Source organism: Rhododendron vialii, chromosome 10a (genome assembly GCF_030253575.1).
Source record: "Rhododendron vialii isolate Sample 1 chromosome 10a, ASM3025357v1".
Classification (NCBI taxonomy): Eukaryota; Viridiplantae; Streptophyta; class Magnoliopsida; order Ericales; family Ericaceae; genus Rhododendron; species Rhododendron vialii.
This window is the reverse complement of record NC_080566.1, coordinates 3856483-3878814: the sequence shown is the minus strand read 5'-3', so window position 1 is coordinate 3878814 and position 22332 is coordinate 3856483. Positions and strand designations below refer to the sequence as shown.

At 38.6% G+C, this 22332-nt stretch overlaps 2 protein-coding genes and 1 pseudogene across 2 annotated transcripts; 1 reads left to right on the top strand and 2 right to left on the bottom strand.

The window, feature by feature from the left end:
- Nucleotides 1-1833: 1833 nt before the first annotated feature.
- On the bottom strand, nucleotides 1834-4943 carry LOC131304774 (MDIS1-interacting receptor like kinase 2-like; annotated as a pseudogene).
- A 289-nt stretch (nucleotides 4944-5232) lies between these two features.
- Nucleotides 5233-5792, bottom strand: LOC131302758 (leucine-rich repeat protein 2-like). The gene is made up of 3 exons (XM_058329563.1): nucleotides 5552-5792; nucleotides 5343-5468; nucleotides 5233-5267 (listed from the first exon to the last, which is right to left on the bottom strand). Exons 1-3 carry the CDS (start codon nucleotides 5790-5792, stop codon nucleotides 5233-5235), a joined length of 402 nt encoding a protein of 133 aa, XP_058185546.1.
- Nucleotides 5793-8836: 3044 nt separating this feature from the next.
- On the top strand, nucleotides 8837-10108 carry LOC131302757 (uncharacterized). Its single transcript, XM_058329562.1, has 3 exons — nucleotides 8837-9094; nucleotides 9178-9702; nucleotides 9788-10108. Exons 1-3 carry the CDS (start codon nucleotides 8837-8839, stop codon nucleotides 10106-10108), a joined length of 1104 nt encoding a protein of 367 aa, XP_058185545.1.
- Nucleotides 10109-22332: the final 12224 nt, after the last annotated feature.

The window sequence follows — 22332 nt, the reverse complement described above, 5'->3', positions numbered from 1 at the left end:
AAAATTCGAACCGTCCATTGACAAGACGAACAGTGAGATGAGGTGGCGCAGAGGCTATGTTGAAAAAGGCAATCTCTAGTAGATTATATCTCTTCCTCTCATTATGAATCTTAATTTAGATTTTATCTCATTACCAGTGGCGGATCTAGAATTTCCATTCCGGGAGGCCAGTCCTAGCGGAAAAATTTTTAATCTCAAATATCTTTCTTTTTTTTACTCAACAAATAAGTAAAATAAAAAAAAAAACTATCAATATCATTGCATTCCATTAATCAAATAAAAAGCAAAACACATTTTTCAAGATTAATTGATTCTCCAAAAAGAACAAAAAACTTTAACAATTTATCTTAGTGGAATCCGATGTTCTTTCAAATCTCGAAAATCATCTAAAATTGACTATGAACAAATTTCATTGCAATTTTGCGAGGGAGGAAATAGACCGAAAAGAAAACATGGACATAAACAACGTGTTTATGTTTAGATTTGGAAAATTTTAAAAGTGACAGAAGGTAGCGCACAAACTCAATAAAACCCATCTTTAGCCGTGAGCGTAGCTGCGTATGCACCTACGAAAACGGATGAGTTAGACGGGCATGCAAAAACGGATGGAGTGACATATGAATCAAGGTGACTGTTCAACCCAGGTTTCAAAATATATTTCGGATTCTATTAGATTGTTATTAAAATCATAAAAATTATAGTACGAGTTTGCACACCTAACATTTCCAAAAAAATACCAGAAAGTATACGGCTACCGCACGTCATTTGGGACCCACTTCGGACCTTGCACGGTTGATCCGAGCCGTTCAATGATTTAAAAAAAAAAATCAAGAGCGTACCGCGAAACATCAGCTCGATCCTATATGCGCAATTGCTCAGATCAAGCTTCTCAAAAGGAAAATCAAGGAACAACTAGCTCTTATTGGTTCGCTATTTCCAGTCTGTGTCTTCCTATCCAGAGTGTTTGCATAAAAAAATGAATTCTCGAAAGAAGTGGAGTGAGGTCAGAGGTGGATCTAGTATGCGGTGGGAGGTGGCACGTGCCACCCCCGGTTTCAAAAATAAAAATAAATAAATAAATTACTACACATAAAAAAGTTAAATATAAAAACTTGAAGAAATCTACACAAATAGATTCTTGGTAGATTGGCAAAGTGCTTTGTTGTATGGTTCCCTGTGCCAGGGTTTGAAACCCTTTGTACCCTATATTTTTTCCTTTTTTTCAGTTACTCTCTCTCTCTCTCTCTCTCTCTCTCTCTCTCTTGTTGCACGAGATCTTAAATTTTTTCATGACCACATAATTTTGTTTGTAGATTAATGTGGTTCGACTTGATATTTCAGGTATAAAAAAAACTAATACTTTATACAAATACTGTTAAAAAAAAGCCCACAACATATTATACGATTTCACACATTTTTTTTCATATTTTTTTTATAACGTGTAACTAGATTTTCATTAACGGTGCCACCCCGTCCGAATCTTGGCTCCGCCCTTGGGTGAGGTCAAGTAAAAATAAATAAATTTTATTTTCCTATAAATTTCTTTCATTTGACATGATCTATTCTGAAGAAAAGTGCTTATCAGTGGGATGCAGCTGTGAGTCCCAAAATATTTTTTATTTTTATAATCAAATACACAAAAAGTTAATAGAAAGTTGATTTTCTCATTCTTTCACATTCTTTTTCAGGTTGACTTGACGTGACTTGAGTAATGACTTGCTAAATGTAGGTGGAGACTTGGGGGTGCTGTAGTGCAACCTGCATTACAAGTGTAGTGTGGCTAATCTGGCCATTCTTCTTTGCAATGGACAGCTCGGATTTTAATCCGAACAATGGACGGCTCGGATTTGTAGGAGTTCGGATTAAATCCGAAACGTTCATGCCGAAATAGACGGCCGGATCGCCGAGCACTACAGCCCCTCCCATTGCGGTGGTCAATACATGAATTCTAATGAGCAGACGATGTGAAGCATGAGTCATTCTACCAAAGACATACATTACTGCAAAGGTAACTGAAATATGGGTGTCATGTTTCACATAATTCTACTATGAAATTCTGCAACAGAAGATCAAAAGGCTTCCAAGATATCGGCCATGCACTGATTGTTTAACCCAAAAAATAGTGAGTCAACCTGAGTCATTGGGTCTTTCCTCTGAAGTGCAATGAATTTTCCCTCTACCCTTCTTTGTATTTGTCATCAAATGACTTGACTGGTTCCAAGTCTCTTTCGCAGTAACATTTTGCAAAATACATTTATAACGATCATAACAACTAAGGATTGAAAAGGATGTGAAACTCTTTTCAAACTTGGGCACCGATCACTTGCTCATTTGATTGATGGACAAAGTCCATTTTCCGACTCCACAATAAGTGCCATAGTGATAATGTACAAAGGGGCACAGCTAAAGCCTTCCTACGAGAAAGGAACTCTTGAGACATACGTTGCATCGTTGGTCGAGACCTGGGCTCAAGATTTAAACATGCGAATGCCATTGTAGCAACTAGAGCAATGTTCCCTGCAACTACTGGATTAGTTGGAGGCAGAAGGCGCGGATCTAGGACATCAGTTATCATCATGTTTTTGCTAGGAGGCGACGTCAAGGACGATACAAGGTCTCTTGGATGCCTTCCCATGATCGTTTCTAGTGCCACCACTCCAAAGCTATAAACATCGCACTTCTTAGTCACAACCATTGTATAGGCAAGTTTTGCACAGACACAAAGATAAATTTTACAAATAACCATAGGCGTTGGCTTCAAAAAAAAAATATAGTAGACGCACCTGGTACAATATATCCGTAAGTGCCAGCAATTACGGTTCGGTTGGATGAATGGGGATTCAACAGTCTCGCAGTTCCAAAGTCAACAACAAAAGCCTCGTGTTGAAAGTTCAAAAGAATATTGTTGCTTGATATGTCTCGATGAACGATAGGTGGGGTGCAATCATGATGCAAGTAGGATAAAGCATGTGCCATTCCTACAACGACATTTACTCTTTGGGTCCATCCAATTTCAAAAGCTTCAACATCGAATCTCAGGGCACAAAATAAACTTCCTTTTTCCATGTACTCGTACACCAAGAACATGCATCTTTTGTGCAAACAAAATCCGTAAACCTTCACGATATTTCTGTGTCATACGTTAGTCAATATTTGGACCTCATTTCTGAAAGAATGGTCAAACACAGGGTTCTCTGCTTCCAACCGATGAAGTTTCTTCAAGGCAACTACTTTTCCGTTTGGCAACTGTGCTCTGTACACGCTGCCATATCCACCTGTTCCAATGCAATATCTGATGTCGAAGTCATTTGTTGCTTTGATGATATCCTTATATGCAATTCTTCCATCGTAATTCCAGATGGAGAAAATGTCGCCATGGTTCGACGTCCTTGCCTCACTTTGGATTTTTTGTGTCTTGCGGAAACAAAAGTAGCGAACAAATCCTAAGAAGGAAAGGAAAACTATGCTAAGTAGAGAAATAATAAGAGTATGTATCATTGTTGTCTTCTTTATTCACCTTGAAGTAAAAACAAGAGGAATAATATTTTTCTTCATAGCAAATTAACCTCATAGGAACACTCATTTGGAGATCTATTTGCGATTTGACCGTCGAGATGATTGTATGACAAGTTGAGAGTTGTTACTAAATAAAAACAATTCGAGATTTTCCCGAAGAGATTATTCTGGGAGAGATCTTAGTGCTATAGTATGGTTCCAATGAAGTCATTTCGCCCGAACTCCACACACTCCAAATCGCAGAGAATTACTGCCACATTATATGCTCACTAATCATATTTTCAGAGAGGTCCAAGCTCTCAGGTTCTTCAATTTGCAAAGAGAGAAACTTATTCATGGAGGCTCCGTGAACAAGTTGTTCACAGACCGGCACAATCACAGCCGTCCATTCGCACAATCAGTGGTTGACATTCGTTTTTAATTATGACTGGTCGAAATTAATTAGTACTGGTCATAATTGTTTTTCAATCAGGACCGTCCAAAAATACTTTGGTGGCGCACGATTGGGTTCCGTAAATCTTTCTTTACAGAAAACTCCGTAAAAAAGTTTTTCTGATTTGCAAATACTATATATATATAGTTATGACACGTAATTAAGGAGACTATTATTGAGGTCCTAGTTTGTCAAATCGTGTCAAATTCCCTATAGCTCTAGGAATTGGACTGTTGGGCTTATTTGAATTGAGATACAAATAGGTCAAACTAGACAAAACGCCTAATAGACGAAGGGATTGAACCATTAAGGAGGTTGAATATGTATATTCATATATTTATATCTATATATACATGTACATATTCATGTCCATTCACATAAATACACATACGTAGACATATACATATGTATATTCAAGCATATGTATTTGTGTTTGTCTGTGTGTGTGAGAGAGAAAGAAGCAGAGAAAGGGAGACATACATCAATTTTCTATCTAATAATAGTTATGCTAACATTGTTTAACTAGGGCTTCACATTTACCCTTATTGGAGCTTAGTTGGGCATAGCTAGTGGTAGAGATCATGAAAAAAACTTTTGCTTCGTCTTGAATTTCTTCTCCTTTTTCTCTTCTATTTTGTTTTTATTATTTTTTTCACTCCTTTAGAGCATCTCCAACGCACCCTCCATATCTTTATATTTTATTCTTTCAAAACAAATTTTTGCATTTGCTCGAATCCATCCTTCATTCCTCCATATCTTCATATTCCGGTCCTCCAACATTTTTCATCTTCCAAATATATCTCCAGATGATTTGAAAGATGAAAAAGGTTTGGAGGACCAAAATATGGAGATATGGAGGATGGATTGGAACAAATATATCCTCCAAATCACCTTTTTGCACCTTTTTGAAAGAGTAAAATATTGAGATGTGGAGGAATGGTGGGTGCATTAGAAATGCTCTTTGAGAAGTACTTTCTTCTTCCTCTTTGTTGTATCCAAGAGAGAAATAGTATTAGTACACACAAGAGCCCCTTTGGGCAATATATATATATATATTGTCTTTTTGGTTATTCTCTTTTAATTTTTATTAGATTCGGGTCAATTTTGTTAAACTAATCGTTCATCTCGACAACAAAATATCGGAAAAATATAAAAATATATACCAAAGTCACAAAAAAGTTCATTAAAGAAGAAAAAATTAAGTTCATGTAAGATGACACTAACAGTATTATATCTTACATCGTCATCTTACATGAAATTTTTCACAAGATCCCACATGATCATTAGATCTCTACTAACACGTAAAAGTCTTCATTACCTACGAGACACAAATAAATTATACTCCAATTAAAATAAAGATTAACAATTTGCCTAAAAGAATATCCGTACTTACCGTTGATGTTGGATCTGTGTTCCTCGGATTCGATCTGCTCATCATTATTCTTGTTCGGCCGACTGGAAATCCATCGAACAAGCACTGCTGCTATGAAAATAGCAAAAACGACACCACCAATAGGGACTGCAACAAAAAAAGGAAAAGAATTTCTCCAGTACTGTAGGCCACCTTCGTCCCTCGTGTGGGGTCTATAAGATCCGTGTTACCTGTTGTGTCAACTGAAACATATGAACGGAATTTTGGAATCAATCCAGAGAGCCGATTATTGGAAAGCACCAACTGTGTCAAGCTTTCCATTGTAACAAAAGAGTCTGGAATTTGACCGGTAAAACTGTTGTTGGGTAGATCCAGCACTTCCAATCCATTCAATTGCGACAGAGTATCTGGTAATACGCCTTCAAATTGATTGCTGCTTAAATTTAGAGCAATCTGCAAACTCTGCGGCATCAAAGGAATTTTCCCGCCCAATTCGTTACTCCCCAATTGGAGTACTATGAGAGAAGTAAAATTACCAATGGAAGCCGGTATTGAACCACTGAGATTGTTTCCACTTAAATCCAAATTATTAAGATTCTGGAGCCTTAAAATCGAAGAAGGAATCGGGCCATTGAGCGAATTCCAACTGATATTCAACTTCCTCTACCATTGCAATTGGGTAATTTCATTTGGGATTTCCCCAACCAAATTGTTGGCATGAAGTTTCAGTTCCTGAAGTTTGGTGAGATTACCCAATTCAACTGGCAAAACACCAGTGAGCTGATTATTAGTAAGATTCAACTGTGCTAAACTCTCACAGAAACCCAATTCAGAGGTTGTTAAGTTTGGTTAATGCAACTGTGAACATTTTTTTGAAAAACATTGCTAATTTTAGCAATTCTATGATTTTGGTTATTCCACTGTGGATGCTCTAACCCCCCTTGATCTATACAATACTAGCACTCAACCCGTGTTTTGCACGGCTAACCAACCGGTTACTTGCTCAACCCTTTTTTTTCATTTTATTAATTGATTTAATAAATAGGTGGTTAGCATCATTCACTTTTAAATTCAAGAGTTTAAAATCATGATACATATGATACATCTCTTAATAAGGGGTGTGTACCATAGGACTTCCCTTATAAGTGTGATATGTCTTTATAATTAACATTCATTCATTATGGAATGGAGAAAAATCGTTTCCGAAAGACGTATTCATTGACCTAGCTTTTTAAACTATCAGCTATTATCTTGTGTAGCATATCTAGAGTCCATTATGGAACAAACTTTTCAATATACCTTATAATTTTGAACTTCTATAATGGTTCCCATCGAAATATTCATGTTTTTTCCATAGTACAGATAATATAGAAATGATAGGATGATTACCGATTATCAATGATTATAGAAAATAATTCATGATGAGCCAAGTTAGTTAATCTTGAACTCACCAATTACCTCCTTTAATTTTTTTTTTTGGTAATTTAATATTATATTGAAGCAAAATCACTTAAAGGTGCAAAGGGGTATACCGTATACCCCAGTACAACTTACAGAACTCCGCTCGCCAAATCCCAAATTCTGACTTCTTGCTGCTTTGATCAGTAGATCAGCTCGCACAAAATATCTTGCACTAAAGTATGACAAAATGATATTCCCAGGAAAAAAATAGAGTAAAACCTAACCACAGAATGGAGAAAGGCAGTTCTCTTGCAATAAAAAAATACAAATGGCAAGAGAGAGAGAGAGAGAGAGAGAGAGAGAGAGAGAGAGAGAGAGAGAGAGGACGAGAAATGGTGAGAGAGAGGTGGAAAGAAATAGTGCAGAAAGGCGTATTGGAGGTCCTGAGGGGGGTTGGATTCCTGTGATCAGAAACCACAAGGTGCAGTCAGGGAAAAGGGCAGGAATGAAGGAGACAATCACTCTGTTTGTGGATAATATTCCTGAGAATAAGGATCACAGTTGGTTACAGAGGACTTTCAATAAGTTTGGGGTAGTAAGGGACGCTTTTATTCCGCGTAAACGAAGTAGGCGTACGGGTAACAAATTTGGGTTTGTAAGATTTGAGTGTCGGGTGGCGGCAGACATGGCGGTGTTGAGAATGAATGGGGTGTGGGTGGAAAATGTGAGACTTTTTGTTAAAGAAGCGTGTTTTGGGCTGAAGCATCAAAGGGTGAAGTTTCACAGGCTTCATTCAGATTCAATTCGAGAGATGATGTCAAAGCAGGGGAGAATTCCGGGACAGAGGCCTGACAAACGTGTGATGGGTGAGAAGGAAAGGGGAGAATCTCTTGGAAGGTCTTATGTTCAGGTGCTAAAAGGAGAATCGTCGAAAACAGGGTCTGATCAAAAGATTACTCTTGGAATTAAACCCAGCGGAAATGGTTGGCTTTTTAGGAGTGTGGTGGCAGTGTTAAATAGAGTGGTGTCCATGAAGACCTTGAATGTAAGCTTCAGCTTAGAGACAAACAGGGTGGCTCAATTCCGGTCTATGGGAGGGAGATTCGTCCTGATCACCTTCCAGAGCCAAGAGGTTCGTGACTCTCTCATTGGGGGACATTGGATGAAGCTGTGGTTCGATAAGGTGAAACCTTGGAGGGGCGAGCCAGCTAGCCTTGAGAGATTCGTTTGGCTGAGTTGCAAAGGAGTTCCTTTAAATGTGTGGAATGCTCATACGTTTAAACTTATTGCTGAGGTGTGGGGATGTTTTATTAAGGTTGACGAGCAAACCCTCAGAGATTTATCCTTTGCTGAAGGGAGAGTCTTGATAGCAACGGAGGAGAACCGTACCATTGATAAATGGATTCAGGTTGAGATAGAGGGAGTTTACTATGACGTCAAGGTCTCGGAGACATCTTCCTTCAGTAATCCGGATACTGTGGAAGTTTGTGAGCCTCTAGCATTGGTAAAAAATGGGGGGACTAAACCTTGGATGGAAGCTGTCATGGAGGCTGAAACCAAGAGGGACAAGGGAGAAGATGATGTCGTGGAGGGGGACCCAGGAGAGGGACCCAGTCGGAAGAGGGTGTTAGATGGGGGATGGGACTCTTTGGCAGGTAAAGATGGGTTAGGGGGCTCGAAGCTTGAAAATACAGCCAAGCATTTAATGCTTGTCAACGCTAGCCCTCTTGCTGTATCAGAGGATTTTGAATCCAGAGTTGAGGATTCGGTGGAGAATGGGGAGGGGTCTGAGAATGTATTGGGCCTTTTGGCCCAGAGCAAAATTTTGGATCAAGAGGAGCCTTCAGCCCAGAAGGGTTCTTTGATCTTAGAAAGGGGGGATGATTTGGTTGGGCCTAGTATTGATAGGAGGGGTTGGGGCCCATGTCCATGTGAACTGGGTTCTATTAGTCTGATTAATGAGATGGGGGGAGGTGTTGGAGGGCAAATTTCTTCTTAAAGGGGGGCAGAAATCCTAGCTGGGTGTAGTGAGCGAGATGCAATCCCAGATTACCAAACGAATCTTGTGAGGTGCTCCCAAATTCCAAGCATTAACCTGGTGGTGGACCTTAAAGATGCTGGCTGCAGAAGAAGGAGGCGAAGACAACTCTCCAATTTGGCAATCCATTAGTGAGGATGCTGACCGACTCCCTGATCAGGTGGCAAACAATTCTTCACCAGATTTGGAAGAAGTGGTGCAAACTCATCCTGATGTCGTTAGAGAGGTTCTTGCAACCATGGCCGTTGGAGGTGAGTTGGGTATTTCTTTTCGCCCTAATGATGATCTGATTCTTCGCAAAATGATTGATTTTGAGTCTCAGGAATTCTTTCATGTGCGTGAGGGAGTCTCTAGAGGGTAGATATACCTTTACGGGTTTTGTGGAGTATGTTGTTTGGGTTGACTGTTTTTATGCAGATTATATCTTGGAATATTAGAGGTTTGTGGAGCTTGGTCAAGAAACGATTTTTGTATAAACTAATTAAAAAGAGAAAGCCTGACATGGTGTTGATTCAGGAAACAAAGTTGGAAGCCATGGATTTTTTTTCGGTTCAGAGGCTGTGGGGCAGTGGTGATTTTGATTTTGCTTTCTCTAGTGCTTCCGGGGCTTCAGGGGGACTGCTAGTGATTTGGAAAAAAGTTTTTTTCAAAGCTGAAAATATTGTCTGTCACAGATCGTTTATTAATATGCAAGGTAGGATTCATGCTGATTTTCCTTGTGTTGTGGTAAACATTTATGCTCCAAATGATGTGGGTAGTAGGAGAGGAGTTTGGGAGGAGTTGGTGGCTCTAAAATGTGTCTTTCCAGTTCCTTGGTGTATTGGGAGAGATTTTAATGAAATTAAGGCGATCAGTGAAAGGGTAGGCTGCCAGAGAATGGAGAGGGGAATGAAGGATTTTTTGGAATTTTGTAACAATATGGAACTACTCGACCTTCCGATGGTGGGTTGGAGATATACGTGGACTAACTACCAAGATCATGGGATTCACAGTCGGCTAGACAGGTTTCTAATATCCCGGCCAACAGTGGCTTGAGAAATTCAAGGTGGTCCAATGGGGGATTCATAGACCAATTTCTGACCATTGCCCAATTGTAATTACTAATGACGAACGGGATTGGGGACCTAGGCCGTTTCGGTTCATGGATATCTGGCTATCGAACCCGAGGTGTATGGCAATTGCAAAGGAGTCGTGGGAGGATAATTCGGTGACTGGATGGGCTGGATTCCGAATTTTGCAAAAATTGAGGGCCATTAAAGAAAAGCTCAAGGTGTGGAACATGCAAAGTGGAGTTTGGGGATGTAAACTCAGCATTGCTAGCATCGGAAGTAGAACTTCATCAATTTGATTTGTTAGCTGAGGAAAGACAACTCTGTATCGAGGAAAAAACGTCAAGGTGTAAAGCTAAATCAGAGTTCTGGAGACTCTCTCGCTTAACGGAATCTCTATGGCGACAGAAATCGAGACTGAATTGGATGAAGTTGGGGGATAAGAACACAAGGTATTTCCAGGCTATAGCCAATAATAGGTTTCGGAGAAATCTGGTGGGTTCAATCAAGGCAAATGGGAGATTGCTAGAAGACCCGAAGGACATTAAAGAAGCAGCTGCTGTTCATTTTAGCAACAATTTTAAAGAGGATAGAACCGATAGGCCTTCGTTGGGGGGAGTTTTTCATAGGAGACTGCCACCAGAATTTTCAGCCCAACTTGGTAGAATGTTTGAAGAGAGGGAGATCTTAGCTGCCCAGAAGGAGTGCAACAACCTTAAGGCTCCGGGCCCGGACGGCTTTAATTTCTCTTTTGTGAAGCACGGGTGGGGATTTATGAAGGGTTTGATCATGCAGTTCTTCTCTGAATTTCACTCTAACGGCAAACTCACAAAAGGTATCAACTCGACTTTTGTTGCGCTAATTCCTAAGGTAGATTGTCCTGTGTCGTTTAAAGACTTTAGACCTATCAGCATGGTTGGATGGGTATATAAGGTGCTCTCCAAAGTGCTTGCCAATAGAATTAAAGCTTTTTTGCCATCGGTTATTGGAGAATCTCAAGCTGCGTTTATCGGGGGAAAACAAATTTTGGATGGAGTTCTAATTGCAAATGAGGTTATTCACAGCTGGAAAAACAGTTCTCGTGGAGGGTTACTACTCAAAATTGATTTGAAAGGGCTTATGATTGTGTCAATTGGGGTTTTTTGCTCGACCTCCTTGCAAAATTGGGATTCGGAGAGAAATGGGTGGCCTGGATAAAGGAGTGTATATCCTCGGTGTCTATGTCTGTGCTGATTAATGAATCGGCCTCGAGGGAATTTAAGATTCAGAGAGGTATTAGACAAGGTGATCCGTTATCCCCCTTCTTGTTTAATATTGTGGTGGAGGGTCTCAACATTTTATTGGAAAGAGCTAGGGTTCGGAACATCATTTCAGGAGCAAGAATTGGGGTCAATGGGGTGGTGGTGTCCCACCTTCAATTCGTGGATGATACGATTCTTTTTTGCAACAATGACATGGAGGAGCTACTTAACATCAAAAGAATCCTCCGATGTTTTCAGCTCATGTCAGGTCTGAAGATTAATTACTCCAAAAGCTCTTTATGTGGTGTTAAAGTTCTCCAACAGGAGGTGCAATCCTTGGCGCAAGTTATGGGCTGTAAAGTGGAACGGTTGCCAATCAAGTATTTGGGTTTGCCTTTGGGTGCTAACCCCAATAGGATTAGAACTTGGGATCCCGTTGTGGAGAAGATGGAAAAGAGATTAAGTGTGTGGCGTGGTAGATACAACTCTTCTGGGGGTAAACTGACCTTAATCAATTCTTCTCTGGCCAACCAACCCATTTATTTTTTGTCTATTTTCAAACTGCCTGTGTCTGTAGCAAAGGTGATGGAGAAAATTCAAAGGAAATTTTTCTGGGGAGACTCTATTGATAAGAGAAAACTCCACTTAGTCAAATGAGAGGTGATTTGTAAGAAGAAGGAATTCAGTGGGTTAGGAGTGAAGAATTTGAGGGTCCAAAATCTGGCACTTTTGGCCAAATGGTGGTGGCGATTTCATAAGGACAGAGATTCTCTATGGGTACGGGTTGTTCGAGGAAAATATAACTTGGAACCCGGCTGTTGGTATCCTCGTATGCCGGCCTCGGGGAGAGCTTCTCCTATCTGGAAAGATATTTGTTCTATTGGGGATGTATCTTGATGCATAGGTACTATCGTCCAAGAGGGATTTAGTTTACAGGTCCACTCGGGCATGGGGATTTCCTTCTGGAATCACGTCTGGCTTGGGGATACAACACTAAGAGAAGATTACCCACGGCTGTACCTTATTTCTTCTCAAAAAAAAGCGGTGGTCAGTGCAATGAGGGGTGAAACCGAGGTTGGTAATTGGAATCTGACATTTAGTAGAGATTTACGTGAATGGGAAAATCTCCAGCTAGAGGAATTAAAACAGAGACTGCAACCTGTTATTCTGGATTTGGCCAGACCAGATTCTGTGCTTTGGAATTGGTCCTCGGATTATCGGTTCTCGGTAAAGTCAGTATATAATCAGTGGGAGACTGAAGGTTATGCAAGAAGCACGGTGATGGAAGCTGTATGGAAGAATCTGTGCCCTCCAAAGGTGGAAATATTTGCTTGGATGGCTATTCAATCCAAGGTGGCTACTAGATCCGTGCTATTGGATAGAAATCTGATCCCTGAAGGACAATCAGTCCTCTGCCGACTTTGCGCACTACTCTTGGAATCACCTCAGCATTTATTCAAGCATTGTCAATTTTCTTGGGAAGTTTGGTCGCGGATATTGGATTGGTGGCATGTAAGTTGGGTGTGCCCTGCATCTTTGGAAGACCTGTTTATTTGGTGGGGTGGCAGTAGATTTAGAAAATGGGAGAAATATGTGTGGGAGGCTACTTTCTTCGCAACTGTGTGGTCTTTGTGGCTGGTACGCAATGCTTATGTTTTCAACAATGCTACAACAAGTTCTAGGTAAGTGGTTGAGTTGATCAAAATTAGAGTTGCAATGTGGGTAAAGGCAAAATTCGACGTAAAGGTGTATTCGGTTGAGGATTTTAGGATTTTTTTGAATGGAGTTAGATTGCTGAAGCTGTAATTCGGTTGGGGGGTGAGGTGATTGCCATCCAACTTTTTGTTGGAGGGTTTTGGTTAGCTGCTCCTTTTGTTTTCTTCTGGTAATCTTTCTGTGCTTGAGTCTCCTCGATGTATCCGTTCGAGTATTTATAAAAGTTCTGTTTTGCCGAGAAAAAAAGAATGGAGAAAGGCGAAGAAAATACCTCACCGGCTAAATTGAGTGATTTTTCTTTTCCTTTCTTTTTCACGTAGCCTTAGATATCTTCATTGGAGACACCTAAAGTTCTCCTTCTGCTTTTAGGATCAACCTCCGATTTTTCCTCCTGTAAAGTAAGGATTTATTTATTTTTCAAAGAAACGTACACCAATAAAAATTAGTCAATGTATCCAAACACCTATGCAGAGAGTACATGAAAATTAAATACATTAACAACTGTCATAATGGTTTTCCTTGATCCATGCTGATTTTAAGTAAATGTACGTAGTACTACTTCCTCCTATGATAACAGGAATTAGAAATTAATCACTCATACCTTTTGTAAAAAGATACCACTAAGATATACTATGGAATTTAGAAAATTCAAATAAAAATAAAAATAAAATTTACAAACAATAAAGGGACTCTGCGAATACGAAGCTCTTCTCACGAAAAGTCACTTTGCTATCTAAGGCTACATGAGTAGAAAAAAAGCTTTTTATAATTGACTAATTCTATGAACCGAAAAATACGATGTGATTAAAAATTAGTACATTTAATATTATAGAAAGTAAAAAGACTTTTAAGTTAATACCACAATAAATGAAATTTTACCAAATAAACAATTAAAGTGTTAAGATAATAAATAAAAATAATAATGAAATGGAGCTTCCGTGGAAACAAAATGGGAGCTAATGACATCACATACAACTCATATTGATTTTGATTTCATTATTTTTGAAAATAGGTACCCATAAATCATGAGAGATATCCACATAAATGTCCATTTAAGTTATTACTCGCCCTTGAATGCTTTTATGGATGAGGAAATTATTAAAATTCTAGTAATTGTAATTGTACTTTCAAAATTTTACTTTTCATGAAGGTATCATCATTATACTTTTACCCATCAACTTTTCAAAAGGAAATTTACTTTTAGGGGCAAAATAGAAAATGTACCAATTTTTACCTACTAACTTTACAAAATGACATTTATTTAGAGACAACCCCAAAATGAAATACAAAACACTTAAAAAGAAACGGAGGAATACGTAACTTCTTCAGCCAAAACCGGAACTATTACGCTTGAAACCTTTGCAAACACTGCAAATCGTTAATGGAATTCAAAAAGTATGCGACAGAATCTGTTACTAACAGATGATGGAATCGAACAAATAATGCTGTATCCCTGAAGCTAAAACACTAGTTCACTTCAAAGTCATCTGGAAATTAAAATGATCATCATGTTATTGTTTGATTGGTAATGTACTATGATTAACAATTGGGTAACTCTGAGTCCACAATCACAATCCTCAAACCCTTCGTCTCTTAGAACTTGAAATGAAGAATGCATCGTCAAAAATTAGTTTGATCGAGACAAGTGCGAACAAGCTGCGCTCTCATGATGCCGTGTATATGTGTGGACTGCGAATGTGCGCAGAAAGTTATAGGAAAAGTGAGCTTTACATATAGGACCAAATATACGCGGTATTTAAGAGAGAGACTAAAACTTGAATCAATTGATCAGTATTACTTCAAAGAAGGCTAAATTCGTTGCACCTAAGGAAAAACAGCCGACGACCGTGGCTTGACTCGCTGTTTTTGGAGTAAAACAATCAGTGGCCGGTCAATTGATCACTGCTATGATTCACGTTTCTTTCTCTCCTCACCTTTTTATGATTCACGTTTGCCTTTTATGATTCACATCTCTCTCTCTCTCTCTCTCTCTCTCTCTCTCTCTCTCCAGCTTTTTATGACTCACGTCTCTCTCTCTCTCATTTGTGACTTGGCAAGTCATCAATCACGTCAAGGACGACTTCTTTTAGCGAGTGGAAGATGTTGGAGATTTTCAAAGGACTTTGCTACAGCCACCGACCCATGGGTCCCGATTCTGCACCGATGTCATGCAGGTGGGCCCGCACAGATTACTGGCTGCTTTTTCAAAGTAAAACTAGCAAGCGTAAGAAAGGAAGCACCAAAACATGTTAATTGAGCGTAACTTTTGTGTTTTACAGAATCAAAGTAGAGATGCTAGGGATTTGTCATCCCAAATCGAGGAGGAGGTAAGGGCTTGTTTTGTGTTGCTTGGACTCGCTCTGAGGAATCAAGAAGAATGATGTTAATCGTTGGCTTGTGCTGAAGTGGAGGGTACCTACTCGTATTTTTGCTTTGTATAGTTAGGATGTAAATGTTTTTGTACTGGCTTAGGCCTTGGTTTTTGTTTGTAAAGGGTAACAGCTGCCTGCAACAGAAACAAGAAGAAATAGGCAAATACCTAAGTGGCAGGATGGATATCTATCCACATGGAGGAAAAGAACCTTTTCCCTGTCGACATGGTAGTAGAAATGGAAATGCAAACAAGAGGGAGAACTAATGTTGACAGTGTCACGAAAAATCCGTAAACCATGCAGTAACGGCTTAACATTATGGTACAACATTGCAACAATGATACATTGTTTCACATTAAGTAAAAACAAATTAACATGGACCTACCGCAAATTCGAGAAGTGGAAAGGAAACAACAAATACTTCAAAATCATCAGAGATATATCACAATTATGAAAACTTACAGATACACGCAAAAGATGACAAGAGTAGGATAGGAATAAGATGTATGGGTTCCTCTTTAAATATTAGTAATCTACACGCCCTTAAGAGAACACACTCAATGGTGATCAATCCACAATCATTAAAAAACGCGCCTACGACAAAGCATATACGACTGTGAAAAGTTCTAAGAATTGGATTCTTCTTCAATTCTAAATCATACTACCCCGATTACTACGTGTAATACACTAAGGACTTGTCTCAAGTTCTAGGCATATACAACAATGCTTATTTTCTTTTGTAAAGTGAGTGCAAAATTATCACAAATTAAATAGTTTCAGTCACAAGTTGTTTTGGGTTTATGTGGAGCAGCCCGGACTCACGAAATTATCAAATTTAAAGGAAACTGCAGAAGTGAAAATGGAGTAAATGCTATAATGATTGAGTTCACATATTGAAAACCCTCCTAACCCATCCCCTTCCTTCGTAGAGCCATGTATTGTAAGTGATCCGAACCTGACCGGAGCGAGCCCCCCATAGAGGCAAGTGAAGTTGGTGAGCCGTATGATGGGCAACTATCTCGTGTGGTTCAGAGAGGACTCAGCTGTTAGTTTTTCCATCCCCTAGATTAACACTACCTGGGTAGTGTTTGTCATCAACCAGCAATTAGGAGCCTGGAAAAAAAAAAATTGTCTTTGTTAACTAAATTAGCATATATGCTGAGTGAAAGAATCCTATCCGGAAAGGATCGAGCAACTGTGGAAAAGTGCAAATCTTCATGGATTTTCATTTGCTAATGATTTTATGTACATTTTTATGTTGGAGTTCTGTGTGGAGCAGCCCTATTGTAGCCAGATTCGGAGACCTGTAGTGCACCTCTGCCATTTGTTCAAGTTTGTCTTTTTTCCTAATTGAATTAACCTGCCATTTTACGCCACATGTTCCCCGTCACTTTCCTATTTTTTCCCAAAACAAATGAGCTTAACCAAGATCATTTTCATTAATTAGTATATTAGAACACTATGTTAATTATATATGGCAGACTACTATCTTAAGAGTGAGCAATATTGGCTCCACCAACATCTTTCCAGTATCTTATTTCTTCCTTTCCCAATTAGGCCATTTCCCCAGCCGACCGTAGGAAATTTCATCTTCATACGATTTGTGGATCCAATTAATGCTTAAACATTGCCCCTATATTTACTTACTCCAGTCATCTTTAATTGTTTGATTTATGTATAGATGAACCCATGTCCCATGATCAGAAGTATAGGAGGGACCTGTATGCTCAGTTGACTGCGGAAGACAAAAAAATATAAACAAAATGTCTCCCATAAAAGAACATTGGAATCCACCAGCCTAAACATAACAACATGCATAGATAGTAATGGACAACGCTTTACTCCTACTATTTCAGTGCTAGGTAAATATTCTTATTATAAAAAACATCCTACCAAGCCTATGTTTTGACAAATTTTATTGTTTATAACTATTTATGTCTTTGTTTTTGGCTTTCGTTTTCACATATCTCTGTCATTCTGAATTTGATGTTCGACGGAGTAGGCCTTGCTTTTTCTATGGTTTCTAATACGAAACTCCCAAATTTTGTTGCTATGGTGGTAAAGTAGTACTTGCAAGTACTCATTTCGTTCTTGAACCTTTACGTAGATTATTTACGTCACAATGTGAGGAAGGAGAAGAATTTCGTAGGAACATGAACATCCAAGCATATAGTATCTTCTCTTTTACTTCATTTTGGATGATATTGGATAAGGGGATGGCGACCTCACAACAAGGTGTTTGTACATTCTGTGCCCAAGGCCAAATCTACTATGACCTCCCTTCTCTTATTCATTCAACTGATGGTCCATGTTTCTTTCAAATGTACTTCTACATGTAATGAACTGCAAAATAGATTGCAGATTGTAAGAGATGCAAATCTTAGCCAGTCCACTATTAGAAAACTTATAGAGGTGCTTTTGAAGAATCCATATGCTCAAGTTCTACGCAGACTAGAATATAGGCCATTGGATTCTTACGAGATTCATATCCCAAGTAATGTATAATTGAATCAGAGAGTGTACAATTCCCCATCAAATCAAGTTGCAGGCATTTGGATTGAGGGGAACAACACCAATGTGCTATTTGAACAAGATATTGTTATTCATGCGCATTTTGGTAAATCTATTATAGTTGCTATGACCCATTACAATAGCCTGTATTATTTCCAAGGGGCGAAAGTGGTTGGCATCAAATGTTTTTGGGAAAAAAATTGAAAATGGCTCTGTGCAAGAGGATTCAACTTTGCCCAATTCTACATCTGCTAAAGATATTTTCAATAATGAACAAGAAGGTAATGCTGGTACATCCCTCAACAGTTATGTTGTAGTTTCGCTGTCCTCAAACAATGTTGCATTCCTGTCACGTAACTGCATTTCTACGTCATGGCCTATTCAATTAGGGAAACTGGTTTGGTTTTTATTTTGAATTGCTGAAACAGGGATCTAAACTGCTGGAACTGTATTTCCAATTGCAGAAATAGGAATTCTAACAGCTGAGACTGGATGGTAGTGTTTATGTGCCACTTGGATCCTTGTGTCCATTTCAAAATGATGGAACTGCTTTCCAACTGTTGTTTGCTAATATAGGTTTTTTGAACTGAGGAAATAGGGTTCTAATTGTAAGAACTACTAAATTTGGCATTTGAGATGTAGAAACTATTATTCTGATTGATGAAACTGATTCCCAATTTGCTGAAACTACATTTGAATTGTTAAAATTGGTTCCAACTTTGCCTTTTTCCTGATCGGAAGCTGGCTTTTGAAATGCTAAATCGCAGGAATTGTTGAAATTGGTTCTCTAAATTGCGGAAATAAGAATTGCATAATACCTAAACTGGTTACTCTTAGGCGAAGCATAAAATATAATGACCCAAAAGATGAGGGACGGGAAAGGGTTTTCCATTTTGACTTCTTTTCATTTTCTATGACTCATCAAAGGCCAAAGTTTCCTGAACGGAATAAAAACAACTGAAAGGGGAATTGTTCTATAGAACATAGAAATCTACATTTATTTAATCTCTGTACACATTAAAATTAACCTTTGCCCTTTAATCCTTTCCTAACTATACCATCCAACCTTCACTGAGCACCTGAAACTCGCTCCAATCGGGAACTTGTTGCAGAGTTCATTTGACTTTCATGCCAACTTGCTCTTTTCTCAGTTGGCTGAAAGTTTGAACAGCCAACCTCGGCCTGGTCTACTTTTCATTTCCCTCAAGTTCGATTGAATGTAGAAGACACTTTAAAGTTGTGCGGTTAGGTCTCACCATGGGGGCATCTTCATAGGGTCCAAGTAGTTTCAATTTTAATTCCGGCTTTCCGTAACAAATTTTCCTTGATTGAATTAGAAATTAAAAGGTCTCGGATTCATATGATCTAATCAACAGGGAAAGCAAGTCCATTTACTAATGGATGGACCTTGTAGAGCATTTGGAGGATCAAACACTCAAACAGGGGATGGTCAAACTTTTTAAATACACATTATTGTGGAGCTACCCTCACCTGGTTCCTCATCAATTTCAATACTACTTCTTCAAGAGTTACAAAAGTGAACGCCGAAATAACAAAAGATATAGCATGTCTACATAAAAAATGCTTTGAAAGAAAAATAATAGAAAAATTACCACGTGCAACGCACGTGTAATTCCACTAGTTCTTTAAATATACGAAGATGTTTCCTCCTTTTTGCTTTCCATAAATGCCCCCAGCACTTGCAACTAATACCAGTCATGTCCTACTACACCTCTTCCCAACCGACACAATACAACCCAACACTTGCAACTATAACAGTTTCCCGCTATTGAAAAGTGGTGGCCCACGGGCCTCCTCCTAGCGAAACGCCGCACCTGAAGCGGCAACATGTAAACGCAAAAGATGTTTGTCTTCTACAAACAAACGGCTCCCCCAAACTATTTCTCTGATTCTCTCCAACCGCTACAATCCACATTCCCTCTAACTCCCTTCCATCTTCATCTCCAACCTTTGATGTCCGATTATTACAAAGACCCTAACCTGCCGACATCCGGCGAACAATAACCCACCTTTGTTGTTTAAGCGACTTGGCTTAATTTTTTGTTTTTTTTTTAAAAAAAAAACTTGCACTTTTGGGAATTAGTGGTTTGTACGTCTTGATGATAGGAATCAAAAAAGTAAAATTATGAACCCAATTTAAAATCTTGTGAAAAAAGATGAAAAAATAAAAATTATGAACCAAATTTAAATCTTGTGAATAAAGACAAAAAAAAAATTATTAACCAAATTTAATTTTTTTACTTTTTCGATTAATATCGGCAAGACAAACCAATAATTTACATAAAGTTGACAAAAGCAAGTTTTTTTTTTTTGGGATAAAAACAAAAAATTAAGCCAAGTCTCTTAAACATCAAACACGGAATGGCTTGAATTTTTTAAATATTTTGCTCATAATTTAGATTCTTATCGTCAAGACAAACTAATAATCTTATTAAAATCAACGCAAAACTAACTAGTACGAAAAAGTAAGTACAAAAAATTAATAAATTAATTATTTAGGCCAAAATGGAAGTTATAAGAGAGTTGTTGATTTTATTTTATACTCCGTACTTATTGCTTTCTTTCTGTTTGAAGGGATAGTGGGGATGACATGGTGTGGCCTAAAAATAGCCATTGAGATTTCAATGTGGCTGGATGAAGTTCATCCTCCCCACAGGACAATACTGGACACTTTCATACTGGATGGGATCCCAACCCCCTAGAAATGTCCTTCCAACCAAAATTGGACTTGTCATTTCTATTTCTGAAAGAAGGGTAGAAGAGGAAACTCAAAGAAATTTTTACTTGAATTTTCTAAAATGATGGACAAACAATTTATGCCATCAAAAAGTTGGGGACAAACAAAATAGTGATCAATCAACAATCACTCACACATTGGATCCGTCCCTGCCTACGGCAAAGCATATACAACTGAAGCATTACTCCCGCACATGGTTGTAAGCAACATCAGTGAATTGTGCATAACTATTCGTTCTCTAAACGTAAAATATTGCTCACACACATTGGTGTCATGTTTCACAAAATCTTAATATGAAATCTGCAATAAAATTTCAAAGGGCTTCCGTAATATTCGCCACTGATTCTTTTCCAAAGAACAGTGAGTCAACCCAAGGTCATTGGCTGTATCAACAAAAAAACAAAAATGCCGGTGTCACTGGTCTTTCCTCTGAAGCAAGTGGAACAATTTTTCCTTCTACGTACCCTGTTATGTAATTGTCACCAAATGACACAGACTTTTCAAATTTTAAGTCTCTCTCTCTTTCAAAATAACGGGTAGTGTGGTTCTATATGTGTAACCCCCTCTCCCCCAATAACTTTGCACATACTAGTTGTCACCCTCGATGGTGATCAATCAACCATATCCTTCAAAAACACGCCCACGGCAAAGCATTCAAGACTGAAATTTTAAGACACTGATTCTTGTCAATTCTAAATCATGATACACTATCAACTCAATCAAAACAATGTGGCAATCGTTGCCGGTTGTGCAACATCAATCAATGCGTTTTCTTTGTTTCGGGTGCCTTTTATAGGGAACACACATGCTATTTCAAATAACAGTTCAAACAGTAAACGTGTTGCTAAAAATAACATTGCTTTTTCTATTTTTTTTTTCCCAAAACTCTTGGTTCAGCAGGCGGTGGATTGTCAAAACGATCTTGGGCGGGGCCAAACTTACATAATTTTTAAGTTTATGAGAAAACCCTACGAGAATTCTAAATAAAATTTTGAAACCGCCCCTCGGTCTATCCGTGAGTGTTTTGATTTATGCAAAAACAAAAATACCTACAATTGATTAGTACTTGCGGAGTCCTTTTATTTGTGCACACAATTCTTATTATCATTATGAAAAGATCTTGGTAAAGATGGATGCTGCAAAATTAGAAGAGAAAAAAAAAACAAAAAGATTAGTTAAATTCAAAGACCAAGTGATTTGAAAGTCATGCAGCGTGTTGATTGGGGATTGTACTAACTCCTTCAATTCTGGTATTTATAGGCAAAAGTCTCGGGCCTTGAGCTATTTGTAGTTACTTGTGTAGGTCTGAGCTGCATGCTTGGGCTGCAAAAGCTGCATGAATGCCATTGTCCTATTCTAGGGGTAAGCTGCTTGGGCTAGATCAATGCATGAGTGCCATGTGTCCCTATACCTTGCTCAATGCTCCAAAACTTCAGTTGCACACCTTGCTTCAGGCCTGAAAGCAACTATTTCAGGCCTTAATTACCTCTTTTTTGCATGAATATTTGCCAAAAGGGGAATCATGAGACTTTTAAGGTTAAAGGCCGAAATCTTTTTTGTAAAAAGCAAGACTTTTTAGCCACTTTTCGTCTCTTATGGGGCCCTTTATGCTTATAAATTGGTTCCTTATACAAGAAGACTCAAGACAAAAGAAATTTTTGGAATTTGTGGCATCTTTTCTTGTAATAAAAGACCAAGCATGTCTAAGTAAGCTGCTTGTAAGTTCTTAGGGAGAACTTTCTAGGCTTTTGAGCTACTTGAAGCTGCTTGGGCTGTCTCCATGCATGGCTACCATGTGTCCCCAGTCTTGCTTCATGTTGAAGGATAATGGCTATCTAGGCCTTGAGCTACTTCTGCAGGCCTGACTAAGGCAGCTTATGGCCTTCTTGACTTGTTACCCTTGAGCTGCTTGTGAGCTACTTTTG

Excerpts from the sequence above, each read along its gene's own strand:
- LOC131302758 (XM_058329563.1), bottom strand. The coding sequence starts at position 5,792 with ATGCCGCAGAGTTTGCAGATTGCTCTAAATTTAAGCAGCAATCAATTT. Across the intron at positions 5,469-5,551 it reads TGTTTCAGTTGACACAACAG|TCCCTATTGGTGGTGTCGTT; the intron begins GTAACACGGATC and ends TTTTTGTTGCAG. Across the intron at positions 5,268-5,342 it reads ACACAGATCCAACATCAACG|GTAATGAAGACTTTTACGTG; the intron begins GTAAGTACGGAT and ends TGTGTCTCGTAG.
- LOC131302757 (XM_058329562.1), top strand. The coding sequence starts at position 8,837 with ATGCTGGCTGCAGAAGAAGGAGGCGAAGACAACTCTCCAATTTGGCAA. Across the intron at positions 9,095-9,177 it reads AGTCTCAGGAATTCTTTCAT|ATTATATCTTGGAATATTAG; the intron begins GTGCGTGAGGGA and ends GTTTTTATGCAG. Across the intron at positions 9,703-9,787 it reads AACTACTCGACCTTCCGATG|TGGCTTGAGAAATTCAAGGT; the intron begins GTGGGTTGGAGA and ends CCCGGCCAACAG.